The following is a 16,171-nucleotide window of genomic DNA, read 5'->3' on the forward strand; positions in this document are numbered from 1 at the left end:
CCAGGCTTCACACCTGAAGGAGGCAGGACCCTGATTTTCACAGCACCAAGTTTTCTCCTTTAGAATGACGAGTTCTCATCTTTTCCAGTGTGCTAGCTCTTGTTGTCTCTGGTTAAATAACAAAGTGCTCTCGAAATGGCTTGTTTCCTGTATTTGTTTCGTTCCAGGAAGAATGTGAGAAAGCTTTGGAAATAAAGCATTTCATTTATAAGCTATCCTGCAGCCCACCGTCGGTAATTGAAAACTATCATCCTGCATAAATTGGTATCATTATACCTGGAGAACCTTCTGAAAGATAATATTTGTGGACCTCTGACTTCCAATGTATGGGTCTGAAAGCAAGAATAATGCAGCAGTATTTGTTCCCACAGGAGATTTCCGGGCACAGTTTTTAGAAGAGAAATATGTTAGACCTTTATAGGCTCAATCTCATGAAAAATTTAATGGTTAACGGGCTCCGGGCTTTCTGAATGAGATTCTGGCGTAAGACCCAAATAGTTATGAGATACAAGGGTGCCTCTTGCAGGAGAAAAAGAACTAAAAGGAAATCAGAAATCTGACGGTTTTCCGTGTATAAATGCATGGTGGCCTCAGCTAGATTCTCTGGTATTAATCCCAGCCCAGTGGTGTGCAGTGATTTTGATGAAAGGGATGAAGTTATCACTCTAGGCAATGAATCAGAAAAATTGATGGGGACAAAGAAAATATCATGTATCATGTAGCAAGTATCATGGTCATTTGAAATATTGGAATTTGGAGGAAATATCTAGGGAGGAGTGTGAAAATGGGGAAGGATGCAAGATATATTTTAGTAGAAGGAGCTACTAAAATATATCGTAAATGCAGCTGCAGGTTCGTCTGGATATGAAAATAGCCTAGAGGGGAATCTGTACCTAGGAGATGTAGCTGGCTTGAGCAAAGGCAAGGGTCACCAGGAGGCTTTGGGAACAAACGCCATCCATGACCCTCTGCGTGCCCTGGTCTTTAGCCTGTGTTTACTAGGCTTTTGCGAACACGTGTTGAATGCATGGATGAGGAAGTCTAGGAGCCAACAGTGCATTTGAAAGGCATCTTTTAAAAATTAGTGGACTATTTTTTAATATGTATTTATTTTAATAATGCTTCTTTTAAAATTTTTTTAAAACTAAAAAAAAATTTTAAAAATATTTTTGGCTGTGCCGTGTGGCTTGCAGTATCTTAGTTCCCCGACCAGGGACCGAACCCGGGCCCTCAACAGTGAAAGTGCAGTCTCCTAACCACTGTGGACTGCCAGGGAATTCCCAATAGAGTTTTTTTTTTTTTTAGCAGTTTTAAGTTTATAGAAAAACAGAGTAGAAAGTACAGAGAGTTTTCCTATATTCATTTCTTCTGCACGTAATTTGCCATGTTATCTCTTGTATTAGCAGGGTACATGTGTTGCTTTTGATGAGCCAATATGGATACATTATTATCAATTAAAATACATGGTTTACATTAGAGTTCACCATTGGAATTGCGCCTTCTGTGGGTTGGGACAAATGCGTAATGATTACAGCATCATACATAATACTTTCCCTGCCCTAAAACTCCTCTGTGCTCTGCCTGTTCTTCCCTCCCTCCCCTCCAGCCTCTGACAAGCACTGATCTTTTTACTGTCTGCCTGGTTTTGCCTTTTCCAGCATGTCATAGAGTTGAATCATTCAGTGTGTAGCCTCTTCAGCTGGGCTTCTTTTACTTAGCCATACGCATTTAAGGTTCTTCCGTGTCTCTTCATGGCTTGACAGCTCATTTCTTTGTATCACTGAATAATATCACACCGTCTGGATGGACCACAGTTAGTATATTCATTCACCTGCTGAAGGACACCTTGCTTGTTTCCAAGGTTTTGGCGACTGTAAATAAACGTGCTCTAAATATTTACATTGTGTCCATAGAAGTGATCACGGAAGCCACATTTTTTAAAAAGGCATTTCTTCACAGCGTTTTCTTCATGCTAAGATACTTCTATATAATATATGAAAGGTGAATTTCATTGGAAGTGGAGGTGTGTGGTTGTATGCCCTTTTGCAAAATACCAATTAAAACACAAGGAAGTAAAAGCCTGAATCCTCTGCTCTCTGCCTAATCTGTGTTATTTTATTTAGAAATTATTATATGCACCAAAAGGGGCACTTTTCCTTCGAAGTGTTAAGAGGGGGTTACATCGCCTTGTTGCTTCTTCCTCTGTGAACTCATTAAACTAATTATCATTTTCAAAGTGATAAGCCTTAAATTAGTGTCAGAGTCAAACTCCCCCAAGCCCGAGTGCACACGTGGTTTGCTTAGCTGAACCAAATCACAGCACGATAAATGTCTGGCTGACGATGATTTATCATGGGTGACAAATCACTAGAATGGCCCCGTGCATATTATTTTTGGTCCTGAGGATGACATTTATGTATATGGTGTGGCTTCTAGGAATGTTTATTATATGAGTTAAAACACTGAAAAAGATTGAATGTACTCTAGCCTGTGGCACTGCAATCAAATAGCAAGAATATGTCTGGTAGCAGATGACTGGGGTCTTGCTTTCACATCAGAAATCATCTCTGCCACCTCCGTGGAGGGTTGTCTCTGCGGCCTTCTACCCCTTTTCTGGACCAAGTTGGTGAAGGTGCAACCCTGGAGTGCAGGGCCTGTCTCCACGGGGGGCATGACCTACCTGCTGGATAGGAGTACCCATATTCAGTTATTATTTCTGCTGCAAAGGATGCCTGGTGTCCTTTTAGAATTCCAGTTGTTGTGATTGTCCTACAGTGAAGAGATGGTCCCTTGTCGAGACGAGTGATGCTATAGTCACACCAAGAGAGTGTGGAAAAGGTTGTAACTCACATATAACGAGGCTTTCTGGGGAAAGCAGGACAGCGCCTAAGCTAGTCTGAAGATGGCTTGAGGGAGATGGGAAAGGAGACAGATTCAGCTTTCATGGTGGGACTTGGATGTGGGTTCCCACATGGAGGTAGGAGCTGGCATAGTTTGAACCTTCCACGGGCACTGGGGGAGGGAGCCCCCAGGCTTTCTTATTAGCTTGTTGGGCGCAAGAGGCAGAGGTGAGACTTAAAAGCTCTTAGCTGTCAAACATCAAAAAACCGAGTCAGACCCTTTAATACCTCAAACAATAACTGCATGCAGGGACTAAATTAAAGTAGCAGCATGTGAGTGTAGCAATCTCCGTGAAAATTGTAAATTATGTACCTCTAGTCTGACCATCATTTTCTTCTGATCTGAGAGCAGGTGGTAGCTTCCTAATCAGAGAGTCTGTGTTTCAGCCCATTCTTCAATCTTCAGCTGGCTTCTGTTTTGTTTTGTTTTGTTTATTCTTATGGAAAATTTGAGGCATCCATAGAAGCAGAGAGAAACTGCCATATGCCCTGGATCCACATTTAACAATTAATGAAGTCATGCCTGATTTTATTAATCCATGCTCCATACTCACTTCCTTTCTTCCTGGATTAATTTGCAGAAGACAGCAGCCATCATATCATGTCATCCATGGGTGTTTCAGGATGTAACTCTTAACTTTTTTTCCTTCGTGTCTTATTTATTTTTTTTTTTTTTACTCCTCTGTGATTTTCATTGAGTTCATCCACTTAACTCTGCAGGGTTTGAGAGTTTGGGTTTTGCAGTCAGACTTAACTCTTCCTGTCTGGGTCCCTCACTTCCTTACCGTGTGACTTTGAACAGGTCATGTATCTTTTTGGAGCACTGTTGCCCTCACCTGTGCAATGGCGCCAATGCTCTTTACTCGTAGGGTTCAGTATGATGTAATCAAGAGAACGTGGAATAAAGTCCTTTGCAGGCAGAGTGTTCAACAAGTGGTACCCGTTACTCTCATTGTTGACCATGGTATCATTATTATTTTGAAGGGTTGCTATATGGGGGTTAGTATACCATGTGAAGTTTGGGGAAAGAAGGTTAGGAGAAGAAAAAGGAGAGTGTGAGGAATATTTATTTTCATGATGGACTGTTTTAGACCTGGGTATCTATGGTAAGTATGAAAAAGGTCATGCATCATAAAATAGTTTTAGAGATGTTTGTTTGTATAAGAGGAACAGTGATGATTTAGTTTTTTCCAGTCAATAAGGAAAACTAGTAGACTTCTTTATAGCCTCAGGCCAGCTGGTGATTGCAGCAATTTGGCTTCTCTCTTCTGGCATCTTCCTCCAAGGGACTCATGATCTGTGAGCCTGATTTTTCTAGAATCCTTTATCAGGTCTCCCTACAGGGTCACCCCATGATGCCTAGAGGTTCAGATGATGCTTGTAGATGATACTTAATTCAGCGACTGAATCTTCTCATTGTCTCTGCCAAGAGCCCGGCCACTGTGGCTTCTAATTACGCTGCATCCCCTGTTGGGATCAGCACAGGTGAGCTCAGTGAATAAGACCATCTCCTCCTCACCGTCAGAAATTAACAGACAAGTCGATGAGGGCAAATCACCTCCCTTTCTTTTGTAAAGATTGCACTGTCTTAACACGGAGTGTTTTCTCCCCTTCAGGGCAGATCTTGGATGTTCTAGATGAGTTGAAACTGGCTAATAACACCCTGGTGTACTTCTCCTCGGACCAAGGAGCACATGTAGAAGAGGTGACTGTCAAAGGGGAAGGTCACGGAGGCAGTAACGGAATCTATAAAGGTGAGAAGTCTATCCAGGTGGGAGATGCCACGGTGGCAGCTCTGTGCTCTGCCCACCCCCTCCCCCCAGCTTACCCCCTCATCACCTTCTCCTGGACCTTGAAGCTGTGGTGCTGTTCTTCTGCCACTTGAAACATACAGGGCTTTATTGGGTCACAGGCATTGAAAACTCAGATGGCCAAAGTGACCATTTCCGGTATGGTCCCCCCAGAACTTAAAAGCACGCATTCTGTGTCCAGACATTAAAATGAGGGTGTTTTCCCCCTAAATGTAAATTCAGCCCCATATGTGTAGTTGGTTCAAACAAGACCCCTTACACCCTCCCCCCGTGACCTCTACAACTACAATTGCTTTAAGCCTGGAAGTTTGTGTTAATTTGTTAGAGCAACAATAAAAAACTATTAACTTGTAGTTGTAGACATCAGAAGTTTGAAATGGGTCTCACTGGTCTAAAATCAAGATGGTAGCAGGACTGCATCTTTCTGGAGGCTCCAGGGGAGAATCCATTTCCTTGCCTTCTCCAGCTTCTGGAGGTGCCCACTCTCCTTGGCTCATGGACCCTTTCCTTCCCTTTAAAGCCACCAATGCAGTGTCTTCAAACCTTCCTCTCTCTCTCTCTCTCTCTCTCTCTCTCTGACCTCTGCTTCCATAATTCCATCTCCTTTACTTACTCTTTCTTGCCTGCAATTTTAAGGACCCTTGTGATTATGTCAGGCTCACCCGCATAATCCAGAGTAATGTTTCCTATTTCTAGACCCTTAATCACATCTGCAGAGTCCCTTTTGTCATGGAAGGTAACCTAGTCACAGTGTCTGGGGATGAGGATGTTGACATCTTTGGGAGGTCATTATTCTGCCTGTCTCCATATGCTACAGCATTGTGGGCTGACGCTTCCTTCCTGACACAGCATTAGCTAAGCCACCACCAAGACGGATCAAGCTACCTGTCATTGGGGATATTAGACAAGACCCATCTGCTGACCCCAAGTTGCTTGTACAACATACACTCTGCGAATATGAGACATAGATACCTGGTTATAATAACATGTGGCCCATTTCACAAAGACTTAGGTGAGGTACCTCAAAGGGCATATCTGTGCTAAGGGTTAGGACACCACCCGAATCTGCAGTGGATGTGGGTTGGATGTAACATGGGGGAGGATGATTAGAAGTGACCATGCAAAGAGGCAAAGCAAGGTGTCCCAGACAGTAGGGGCTGCTGAATAAAGCAACATGCGTGACGCATAGGACAGCGCAGGACCATTGAATTCTGCTCCCTAAAGCCATGAGGTGCTTTATTGCTGTTTCATTATTCCCTCACATGGATGTTTCACAGATTCCCAGGGACTCAGGAAATCAGAGTTTACCTACAAAGATATGAAATGCTAATCTATGGAGTGCTTTCATCCATTAGTTTACAAAACCCTGATTGAGCTGTGTATCTGGCACTGGGTTAGAGGCAACAATACGGTCCCTGCCCTAAAGGAGCCCATGGTCAACAGGTTGGGTAGGTGGGTGGCTGGTTGGTTGGTTGGGTGGATGGTTGGTCGGCTGGTTGGATGGTTGGTTGGGTAAATGGCTGGTTGGTTGGGTGGGTGGGTGGTTGGGTGGGTGGTTGGTTGAGTGGGTGGATGGTTGGGTGGTTGGCTGGGTGGTTGAGTGGGTGGATGGTTGAGTGGTTGATTGGGTGGGTGGTCGGATGGGTGGGTAGGTGGGTGGATGGTTGTTTGGGTGGGTGGGTGGTTGGTTGGGTAGATGGTTGGATGATTGGTTGAGTCATTGGCTGGTTGGTTGGGTGGTTGGTTGTTTGGGTGGGTGGTTGGGTTGGGGGTGATGGGAGGAAGCCTAAGGAGGCCCATGCGATTTAACAAGGGTGTCGACATTCTTGGCACAAGATGCCAGTGGTGCATACAGCAAGGAGAGCCTCACTTGGCCAACAGGGCCCAAGAAATGCTCCCAAAGGAGACCAGGCTGGTAAGGAGGTAGCCAGGGTGTGCTTGAGCTCTTGTCCTTCTGCCTCGAGCTCTTTCCACTCTCCCAACCACACACCCTCCTCAGTAGAGCTGGGATGAGGAGAGAAGCACATGGCTTACTCTGCAAACTGGCAGGAATGGGGTAACGCAGGATCACACCAGTCCTGAACCAGACAGACAGCGAAAAGACAGTCTGTCACCCATCCCAATGGCAGCACGTAGCCTGTGAAACCTTATACTTCTATTTACATCCTCGACATGCACATCTGAGTCCTTTAAATTCTGAGCCGGGTGGGGGGGGTGGCGGGGACCTTTGTTTACACCTTTGGTTACCTGGAACCCAGGAGGGAAGGATTCCTGTTCAGTGTGGGTCTGGACAACCTCGCTGGGTGTTCATACCACTTCCTTTGCTTGTCATCGTTCCCTCCCCAGTGCAGGACACACGACTGATACTCAGCACAGGTGAAATGACTGAACAGGTGTCTCTACTCGGAACAGGATTAACCCACTCTTTCAGCCAGCCCTCCTCTATTCAGTCTTATTTTCGAGGAGCAGGAAGTGAAAATATGTATTCCTGTATAGTTAGATGAGGCGCTTTCCTCGTATTTCCTTGAGGTCATGGACTGTGCGTGGAGAGTTGTTCTTATGTTATTTTATACGTGATAGTGTCTCTCGGGATGGAGTCACAGGCTGCATTTCGTGACGGGCTCCCCCGTCCATTCATTCCCCCGGCGAAGGTCTATTCGGTTCCAGAGTTGCTTAGTGGCTGCTGCCGAGACGTGTACATAAATCACAGTAGTAGAAGTGGTTAGCAAGTAATACGTTATTTAACAAAGTCACGTGTATGGTGCGATGGAGCCTTGGTTCGGGGACAGATGACCAGATGACCACCAGCTGATGAATCTGAGGGAGCCTCATGAGCTAAAGAAGGAGATGTATTGGTATTTTGCGTCGATGGCTGACTCCTCGGAGACATAAGTGGATGGTGAGGATGGGTCAGAAAGAGAGTGTCAAAGGTCTGAGTGACGCCTTGGCACTGGGGTTCTCATACAATCTGAAAAGCATGCTCACAGCTGCTCCCTCGTTTTTTTTTTGGTTTTTTAAATTTATTTATTTATTTATTTGTGGCTGTGTTGGGTCTTCGGTTCTGTGCGAGGGCTTTCTCTAGTTGCGGCAAGCGGGGGCCACTCTTCATCGCGGTGTGCGGGCCTCTCACTATCGCGGCCTCTCTTGTTGCGGAGCACAGGCTCCAGACGCGCAGGCTCAGCAATTGTGGCTCACAGGCCTAGTCGCTCCACGGCATGTGGGATCCCCCCAGACCAGGGCTCAAACCCGTGTCCCCTGCATCGGCAGGCAGATTCTCAACCACTGCGCCACCAGGGAAGCCCTTTTTTTGTTTTTTTAAGAAACATATTGGATGTGTTAGAAATGCTTTGTTTGAACGCTAGAACTACAATCAGTGTCTGACACTGTATTAATATCTCAGCCACTATTCTATTGCGAAGCATTATCCCTTTGTCAAGTTTAGTTGAAATCAAGTTCACAGTGAAACACTGTTACGGTATGATGCTCAAAAAAAAAAAAAAGATGCGGCTTCCTTCTAGCTATGGGGAATGACCGAAGACTCCTCAGTGTCAAGACGCCTTGTTTTCTAAAGCTGTGAAGTTGCACTCCTGTGATTTATGCAAACACAGAGGAATCACACCATTTGAACTCATTGATCAAAAGAGCATCCTTTCGGAACAGTCCTGACTTGCAGTCTTCATCAGAACTGCTCCAAAAGATCTATACTTCCTCACATTGCCTTCTCTTCTCTAGTCACATCCCATCCTGCCTCACTCTAATAAGGGCACTCCTACTGTCACTTAGGGCCCCCCCGAGATAATCCAGGATAATCTCCCCATCGCACGATCCATAATGTAATCATATCTACAAAGTCTCTTTTTCAGAAAACAAGGTAAAATTCAAAGGTTCCAAGGATTCCAAAATGGACATCTTTAGGGGCCATTATTCAGCCTGCCGCTCAAAAAAAAATCTATACTATTTGAGCTCAGTGATCCCTCTGTATTCCTCAGTCTGTTTCACTAATGAAATCTATGGACCACCTTGGTAGAATGGCTGTGATTACATCACTACACAGAGTTCAACAGCTAATCGCTTTTAATCAGAGGAACATTAGATTCTGCTGTAGTCTGCATTCCAAAAAATTAATTTAATTGTGTGGGGTTGAGGGGATAGTGACACTACTAGTTTTTTCTCTCTTTTTTTTTTAAATTGAAATATAGTTGATTTACAATGTTGTGTTAGTTTCAGACGGACAGCAAAGTGATTCATTTATACACAAATATATATCTATTTTTTTCAGATTCTTTTCCCTTACAGGTTATTACAAAATATTGAGTATAGTTCCCTGTGCTATGCAGTAGGACCTTGTTGATTATCTATTTTTTTTTAACTTTTAAAAAAAATTGATTTATTTTATTTATTTATTTTTGGCTGCGTTGGGTCTTCGTTGCTACACGCAGGTTTTCTCTAGTTGTGGCGAGCGGGGGCTACTCTTCATTGCGGTGCATGGGCTTCTCATTGCGGTGGCTTCTCTTGTTGCAGAGCATGGGCTCCAGCAGTTGTGGCACGTGGGCTCAGTAGTTGTGGCTTGCGGGCTCTAGAGCACAGGCTCAGTAGCCGTGGTGCATAGGCCCAGTTGCTCCACGGCATGTGGGATCTTCCCAGATCAGGGCTCGAATCCATGTCCCCTGCATTGGCAGGCAGATTCTTAACCACTGCGCCACCAGGGAAGCCCTGTTTATCGATTTTATATAAAGTAGTGTGTATCTGTTAATCCCAAACTCCTAATTTATCCCTCCCCCACTTTCCCCTTTGGTAACCATAAATTTGTTTTCTATATCTGTGAGTCTGTTTCTGTTTCACAGATAAGTTCATTTGTGTCATGTTTTAAGTTCCATATATGAGCGATATCATATGGTATTTGTCTTTCTCTGTCTGGCTTCACTTATTATGATAATCTTTAGGTCCACGCATGTTGCTGCAAATGGCATTATTTTATTCTTTTTTATGGCAGAGTACTATTTCATTGTACGTATATATCACATTTTCTTTTATCATTCACCTGTCGATGGACATTAGGTTGTTTTCCATGTCTTGGGTATTGTGAATAGTACTGCTATGAACATTGGGGTGAATGTATCTTTTCGAAGTAGAGTTTTCTCCAGATATACGCCCAGGAGTGGGATTGCTGGATCATATGGTAGCTCTATTTTTAGTTTTTTAAGGAACCTCCAGACTGTTCGCCGTAGTGACTGCACCAATGTACATTCTCACCAACAGTGTAGGAGGATTCCCTTTTCTCCACACCCTCCCTAGCATGTAATATTTGTAAACTTATTTTCACCTTTTCCCTAAAATATCCTCCCTTAGCTGAATAACTTCAGGACCAGAATAACTTCCCTAAGATTTTCTTAGAGTTTAGAGTTTCCTTCCTCTTCCTCACAGCTGAAAATTCCCCGAGGTCTCGGATGAGAACATCATACTCCTAGCTCTGGCTTCCTTTTCATCCCTCTCCCAAGTCAAGGTCACCCAGCAGGAGGCTCCCCCCTCAACCCCCGCCTCCCTTTTACTCTGCCTAAAGGCGAGTAATAAATGTCAATGGAGTGGATAAATTAACTCCATAGATGACTTCTGCAGAAGCATTGGTTGGTGGGTGTGAGGGCTGAAAATCGTGTCTTCCTGAGTGTTCATGAAAGTAGACTTTCTCCACGTGCAGAGAAATGCTCTCTGAATTCCCTGATGCCTGCAAGAAAGGCATTGCAGCTTCTGGCAGTTCTCCTTGAAGTGCAAATTCCAAAAGCCACTGATTGGCTGGAGCCCATATGGCTTAGGAGTTGCTTCTTACAGTCACTGAGTTTGGTGGCTCTTTGCCTCATGCAGTCACACAGCTTTCAGAGCAACGGATGCTTTCGTTGGAAAAAAAAAAAAAAAAAAACCAGCAAGAGGCTCTGGTAGTTTATTAGGAGGTGGTTATGTTCAGGTTCATTCTTCAGATTTTAGCAAACATTTTCATCCGCTCCCCAAGAGAGGGCAAAGCTGGCTGGTCTTGCTAGTATCAGGACTTGTGTGCCAGGAGGCATACCCCAGGCTTCCCCAGGCTTTTCCTCTTTGAAAGAAGCTCACATGTTATCCTCACCTAGCAGTTCATTCCTTCAGTTAAATTCCACTGACAAGCACGCATATATTGAGCCTTCATAGTATGCCAGGCTCGGAGCTAGCTTCTAGGACATAATGACAGCGAATACAGGGTCCCCAGCCTCTAGTAGCTCACATTCTTTGGTTGAGATGGACATCTAAGGAGATGGTTTCGGAATAACAAACTAGAAAGGAAGCTCTGAGAAGGGACGATTAGACGTTGTTCCCCCAACCTGGGAATTCAGAGAACTTCCCAGGAGACACGGACCTTTTGCAGGCTGATGTTTGGAAGTGTCGGCTGGGAGAGGAGAGGTGGAGAGTTCATTCCAGGCAGGAGTGAGATGCTTACGGGGAGCAAAACAGCAGCTCACGGTTGCTAGAGATGAAGGTGTAAACAAGGGATACTGGGTGATGTAGCCGATGAAAGGTACCCTAGGTCCACGTTAGTATGTCCGATAGAATGAAGTAGATAGATAGACAGACAGATAGGGATGGATAGATAGATAGATAGGGACAGATAGATAGGGATGGATGGATAGATAGACAGACAGACATAGGTAGGTAGGTAGATAGATAGATAGAGATAGATGAACAGACATAGGTAGATAGATAGATAGAAAGAAATGTGTGTATATATATTGTGTGTATATATATATATGTATGTGTGTTTGTGTGTGTGTGTATAGTTATTGCCATTTGGGTAGTAGTTAAAATTGGAGGTCAAGAATATCACCCAAATCCACTCTAAGGAGAGGGTAAAGGAGTGAACATAGGGATGAATTGAGGGGTAACCTAAGATGTCTCATGCTTTTGGCTGGTGTGATTGGGTAGATAGAAGTTCTTTGAGGAATTAGGACTCCCAGGCAGAGACTTGGTTCCCTTGTCTTTAGAATTTGAATAATAGGATTGTTATTATAGGAACATCGTAGAAGACTGTCGAGATGATTAAGAAGTCAGTACATGCACAGTGTGTCCTAAGTGCCCTTAGTGAGGGCAAGGAATACTGATATCTGCCAGAGTGCAAGAACTACGATCCAGATGTATTCTACTCACGTCTGTATCCTCAGAACCTAGAATAGTGCCTGACATATTGTAAGAAATTATTTTTGAGTGAATATGTAAATGAAAAACCACTTGAGCTTAGGTTTGAAGGATCAGTGGTTTAACTCAATGAAGAGGGCAATGAATCAACGTGGTTGTATTGGTAAACCCACTGGTATTGGTGATTGATTAGATATTGGGTTTGAGGGAAAGGAAGACGTCAAAGCTGTCTGTAACATGTTTGGCTGGTGTGATTCGCTAGATAGAGGTTCCCTTTAGGAATTAGGACTCCTGGGCAGAGACCTATATTGGGTTGGTGTATGGGATCATTTAGTGTAAGAAGAGAAGAGGGTCAGGGACCAAGCCGAACATAAAAGGTGATACGGGAGATGATGATCCAACAAAGGAGATAACGGAGAGAATGACAGGGAAATAAGAAAACTGGGAGGGAAGGGAAGATCCAGGGAAGAACATGGTTCGTAGAAATGGATGCTGATAAACAGTCAAGCAGGATGTGTAGACCCCAAGGGTCCATTGTGTATATTATACATCTGATGCTCCTAGGAGTATTTTCAGTGGAGAGTGAGGGGCAGAGGCTGGCTGGATAGAAGGGGGGCGGAAGGTGAGCAGTGTCTCAGATTCTTTTCAGAAATGTGTCTGTGCAGGGAGACGGGCTGTGAAAGGGGGGCTTTGTCATGGGGAAGGTTGGAGTGTATTTCATTCTCTCAAGTCAACTTCAGTAGATGGATCATGAAGGTACAGGGGACAGCTGAGAATGTCAGATTTCTGAGAAGACTGTGGGAAATGAGACCCAACCTGTAGGAGGGTTGATCTTTGCAAGGAGGAGGGACCTTGTCTAGTCTGGGAGGGAATGCGGAGAGCAGGTGCTGGTGCATTGAGAAGGGATAGTGGCTGGAATTTGAAGGTGTTCCCAAATGAAGCCCTCTGTTTCCTCTCTGCAGAAGGAAACAGTTACCTACTGAAGGCGGGGTAGGGCGGGGCATGGGGGTGACAAGTAGTGTTCTGGGGGAGGGTTGACATGCCAGCCGCACGTGGGGAACACTGGATTCCAGGAACAGGAAGGGACCCCATTTGGTCACTTTAACCAGATGCGCAAAATTGAGAAGATCTCTATTTACAGAGAACAGATAGATATTTTCCTTGAGGGCTGGTATCATACTGGGAAGGCATGAATATGTGTCAGAGGTTCTCTGGGATCCAGTCTTTTAGCAAGAATGTGATGGAAATGGTATATGGCATGATCTGAGCTGGTCATCGGGACCACATAGGATAAAGTTAGCAAACATCCCGAAAATTGAAGTGTCATTTGGAACAACTGGGACTGTCCACTTAAGTAGAAAACTGAACTACTGAATGATCGCAATCTTCGACGAGTTGACTGCATTGGGTTTTATTTGACAAAACGTGTGACCGTGGTACGACAGGGTTCAATATTGCAGAGTTTGGGCCCAAGGTTGAGAAAGCTGTATTGGAAGGCAGAGGTGTGTGGTTAGATAATAGAGTGTTGAGATCACTCACTTTTGAGACGGAGCAGGTGGGAGTGATGTGGTCTGTGGGTGACGGAGGCCAAGGTTGCCTGGAGGGGGGGACATGGTTGGGGATGTGACATCAGTGGATAATCTGAGGTCTGGGAGGGCAGGGAGTTGGTGTATTTCGTGCTAATTGAGCTCATTTTCCTGGATGGAATGCACAGTGAGACTAAGAAGATAAGCTTGTTGGGTAAGACTCCGGAGGAGAGAACTTTTGGAATGCAACAGGTTAGGGGAATGAAAAAGCCTAGCAAAGTTAAGGGACCAAAACAGGTTGGAAACAGGAGTTTATAACCACTCCCATCTGTAAGGTTCTCTTTTTTTTTCCCCCCCCAGGAATACTCTGCATCAATTCATCCATTATTTCGTTCATTCGCTGCATATATTGGACCTTCTCTTTTTGGAAGGTATTACGCTGTGGACCGCAGTTGATTCAACAGTAGATTAGAGTTTCTTCTCAAGTACTCTTGGTCCCGCTGGGATGATGAGATGGGCATCGCATTGATTATCACACCTCCCATAAACGAGAACCTTGAAAAGTGCTCAGGAAATGGAGAGTAGGAAGACATCACGTGTGGTAGTGGTTGTAGAAGCCTTGATTAGATAGGAAGAGCGTGTTATGCAGGCTTTCGAGGGTTTGTAGAAATGATTGGGGGTTGGGGGAAAATCCTGGCAGAGAAAACAGCAGCAGAACTTTGCAGAAGGCGGGATGGGGTGAGTTGATTGCTGGGGCACTTAGGTGAGACTCCGCTCAACTAAGGAATGGTATTGAAAGGCTGGCCCAGAGCCAGGATGTGATTACTTTACATTTCAGGCTGAAGGAGAGATTCTTTAGTTTTTCGTTCTTGCAGAAGATATGAAGGAGTCCAATTAAGTGAGAAAATAAATCATCAGTGGAAGTTGCAGTGACATTTCCCCCCTAACACTGAAGGCATTAATATTACGGAGTATGGTCAGGGCTGATGCACTCACCCTTCTCCCCAAATCTAAATTCAGTAACTTTAAGAGCAGGGCTCTATATGTGGAATCTATCAATCAAAAAAAAAAAAAGGGCTACAAATGAACTTACCTACATATCAGAAATAGAGTCACAGATGGAGGAAAGAAACTTATGGTTACCAGGGGGTAAGGGCGGGAGATAAATTGGGAGATTGGGATTGACGCATACACACTACTATATATAAAATAGATAACTAATAAGGACCTACTGTATAGCACAGGGAACGCTACTCAATACTCTGTAATGACCTATGGGGGAAGAGAACCTAAAAAAAGAGTGGATATATGTATATGTATAACAGATTTGCTTTGCTGTACAGCAGAAACTAACACAACATTGTAAATCAACTATACTCCAATTAAAAAAAAAAAGAAAAAGAGCAGAGCTCAATAAACTATGGCATTTGGGCCAGATCCAGCCTGATGCCTGATTCTGTAGATCAAGTTTTCCTGAAACACAGCCATGTTGATTTGTTGGTGTCTGGCCCTCCTACTTCTGAGCTTCTGAGGAGTTGGGCAAGCCACCCAAACCACCTAAAATAGTTATTCCCTGGCTTTTCAAAGAAAACACATGCCACCTCCTGGCTCAGATGATTTAGCCTTTTGATGTCTTGCTTAAATAGTCACCTTTAGCTTTTGAAACCGGGTCAGTTATTTTAAGGGTGTTCTTCAGTTCTTTACCTCTCCTTCAAGCAGTGACATGAGCAGATAGCTGCTGTTTATTTTTGCCCTGATAACAGGTGGATGATAGTTTGATAGAACCTGGGCAGTTTTGTCTCATCTCCCATCTATAATTGGTGGCGATTTAGTCCCTGGACTGAATACATCGAGGAGAATGTAAACTATAGCATCTTGGGTGAGAAAGACTTTAGGGTGAATGAGATTCGTCACGTGCTTCCTCGTGGTTCCCGTTAATCCAGGGAACCAGTGTTATCGGGTGGGGAGATGCCCAAGAGGACAAAAAATGACAGAGTATTTCATAAAACTCTGTGCCCACATCAAGCAAAAGAATGACAAGCATATGCTCTTGCCATTCAAAGGCATTTGACCTGCCGGGTGGCAGCATGCGTAAAAACAAAAATAGAAGTGTGGTTTAGAGACAGCTGTTCCTGACAAGAGTCTCGGAGTGAATGGTAGAAGAATTTTCTCTGCACCTTCCTGGAGAGATTAACTCAGCCATCATCTCTGTGTGACTTCCTATTACGGCCGAGTGCCACCGGGACGTTAAAGGCGTGAATTTGACGATTACTCAACCAAATTTTAAATTTAGACCATGCTCTTTTCTCTGTTCAGACATTTTCAGAAAGAATCCACACTCCTACACCTGTTTTTCTTGTATCTCCCTTGCAACCCCCTGTCCTTCTCTGCTAACCCTATTTCTCCTTCGCAAAGCAACTCAAAGTCTGTCGCTTCAGGGCCCGTGTTCCCAGGGAAGAGGCATCCTCTGTGCTTTTTGCTGGGCTGCGATCAGAGTTATGCCCAGCTTGTTATAAAGTCATGGGGAACTACTCCTGGGGAAGCAGCGTGTCTGTTTTCCCATCCATCCGCGTGTTCCCCGCTGGAGGGATCCAGCGTCTCTGGCCTCTCTGAGCCCAAGGCCTCCGTGCTGCTGCCTCCCTTCCCTGAGGACCATTACTGAGAGACCTTGGGGAGCATCTTCTGTTGACATTGTGACCCACTCCCAGCTCACCCCTCCAGCCCCTCCTGATACCCCTTTCATGCTCTATTGAGTTATTTTCGAATTGCCTCATACGTG

The 16,171-nt window shown here is 44.5% G+C and overlaps 1 protein-coding gene across 2 annotated transcripts in view; it reads left to right on the top strand.

The window, feature by feature from the left end:
• Positions 1 to 16,171, top strand: part of STS (steroid sulfatase) — a 165,681-nt gene that overhangs the window by 124,852 nt on the left and 24,658 nt on the right. For both annotated transcript variants that reach the window (XM_057538028.1, XM_057538027.1), the window contains exon 8: positions 4,517 to 4,654. In XM_057538028.1, coding sequence (XP_057394011.1) covers positions 4,517 to 4,654 — 138 coding nt within the window. The remainder of the gene's footprint in view (positions 1 to 4,516; positions 4,655 to 16,171) is intronic.

This window comes from Balaenoptera acutorostrata, chromosome X (assembly GCF_949987535.1).
Source record: "Balaenoptera acutorostrata chromosome X, mBalAcu1.1, whole genome shotgun sequence".
NCBI lineage: Eukaryota > Metazoa > Chordata > Mammalia > Artiodactyla > Balaenopteridae > Balaenoptera > Balaenoptera acutorostrata.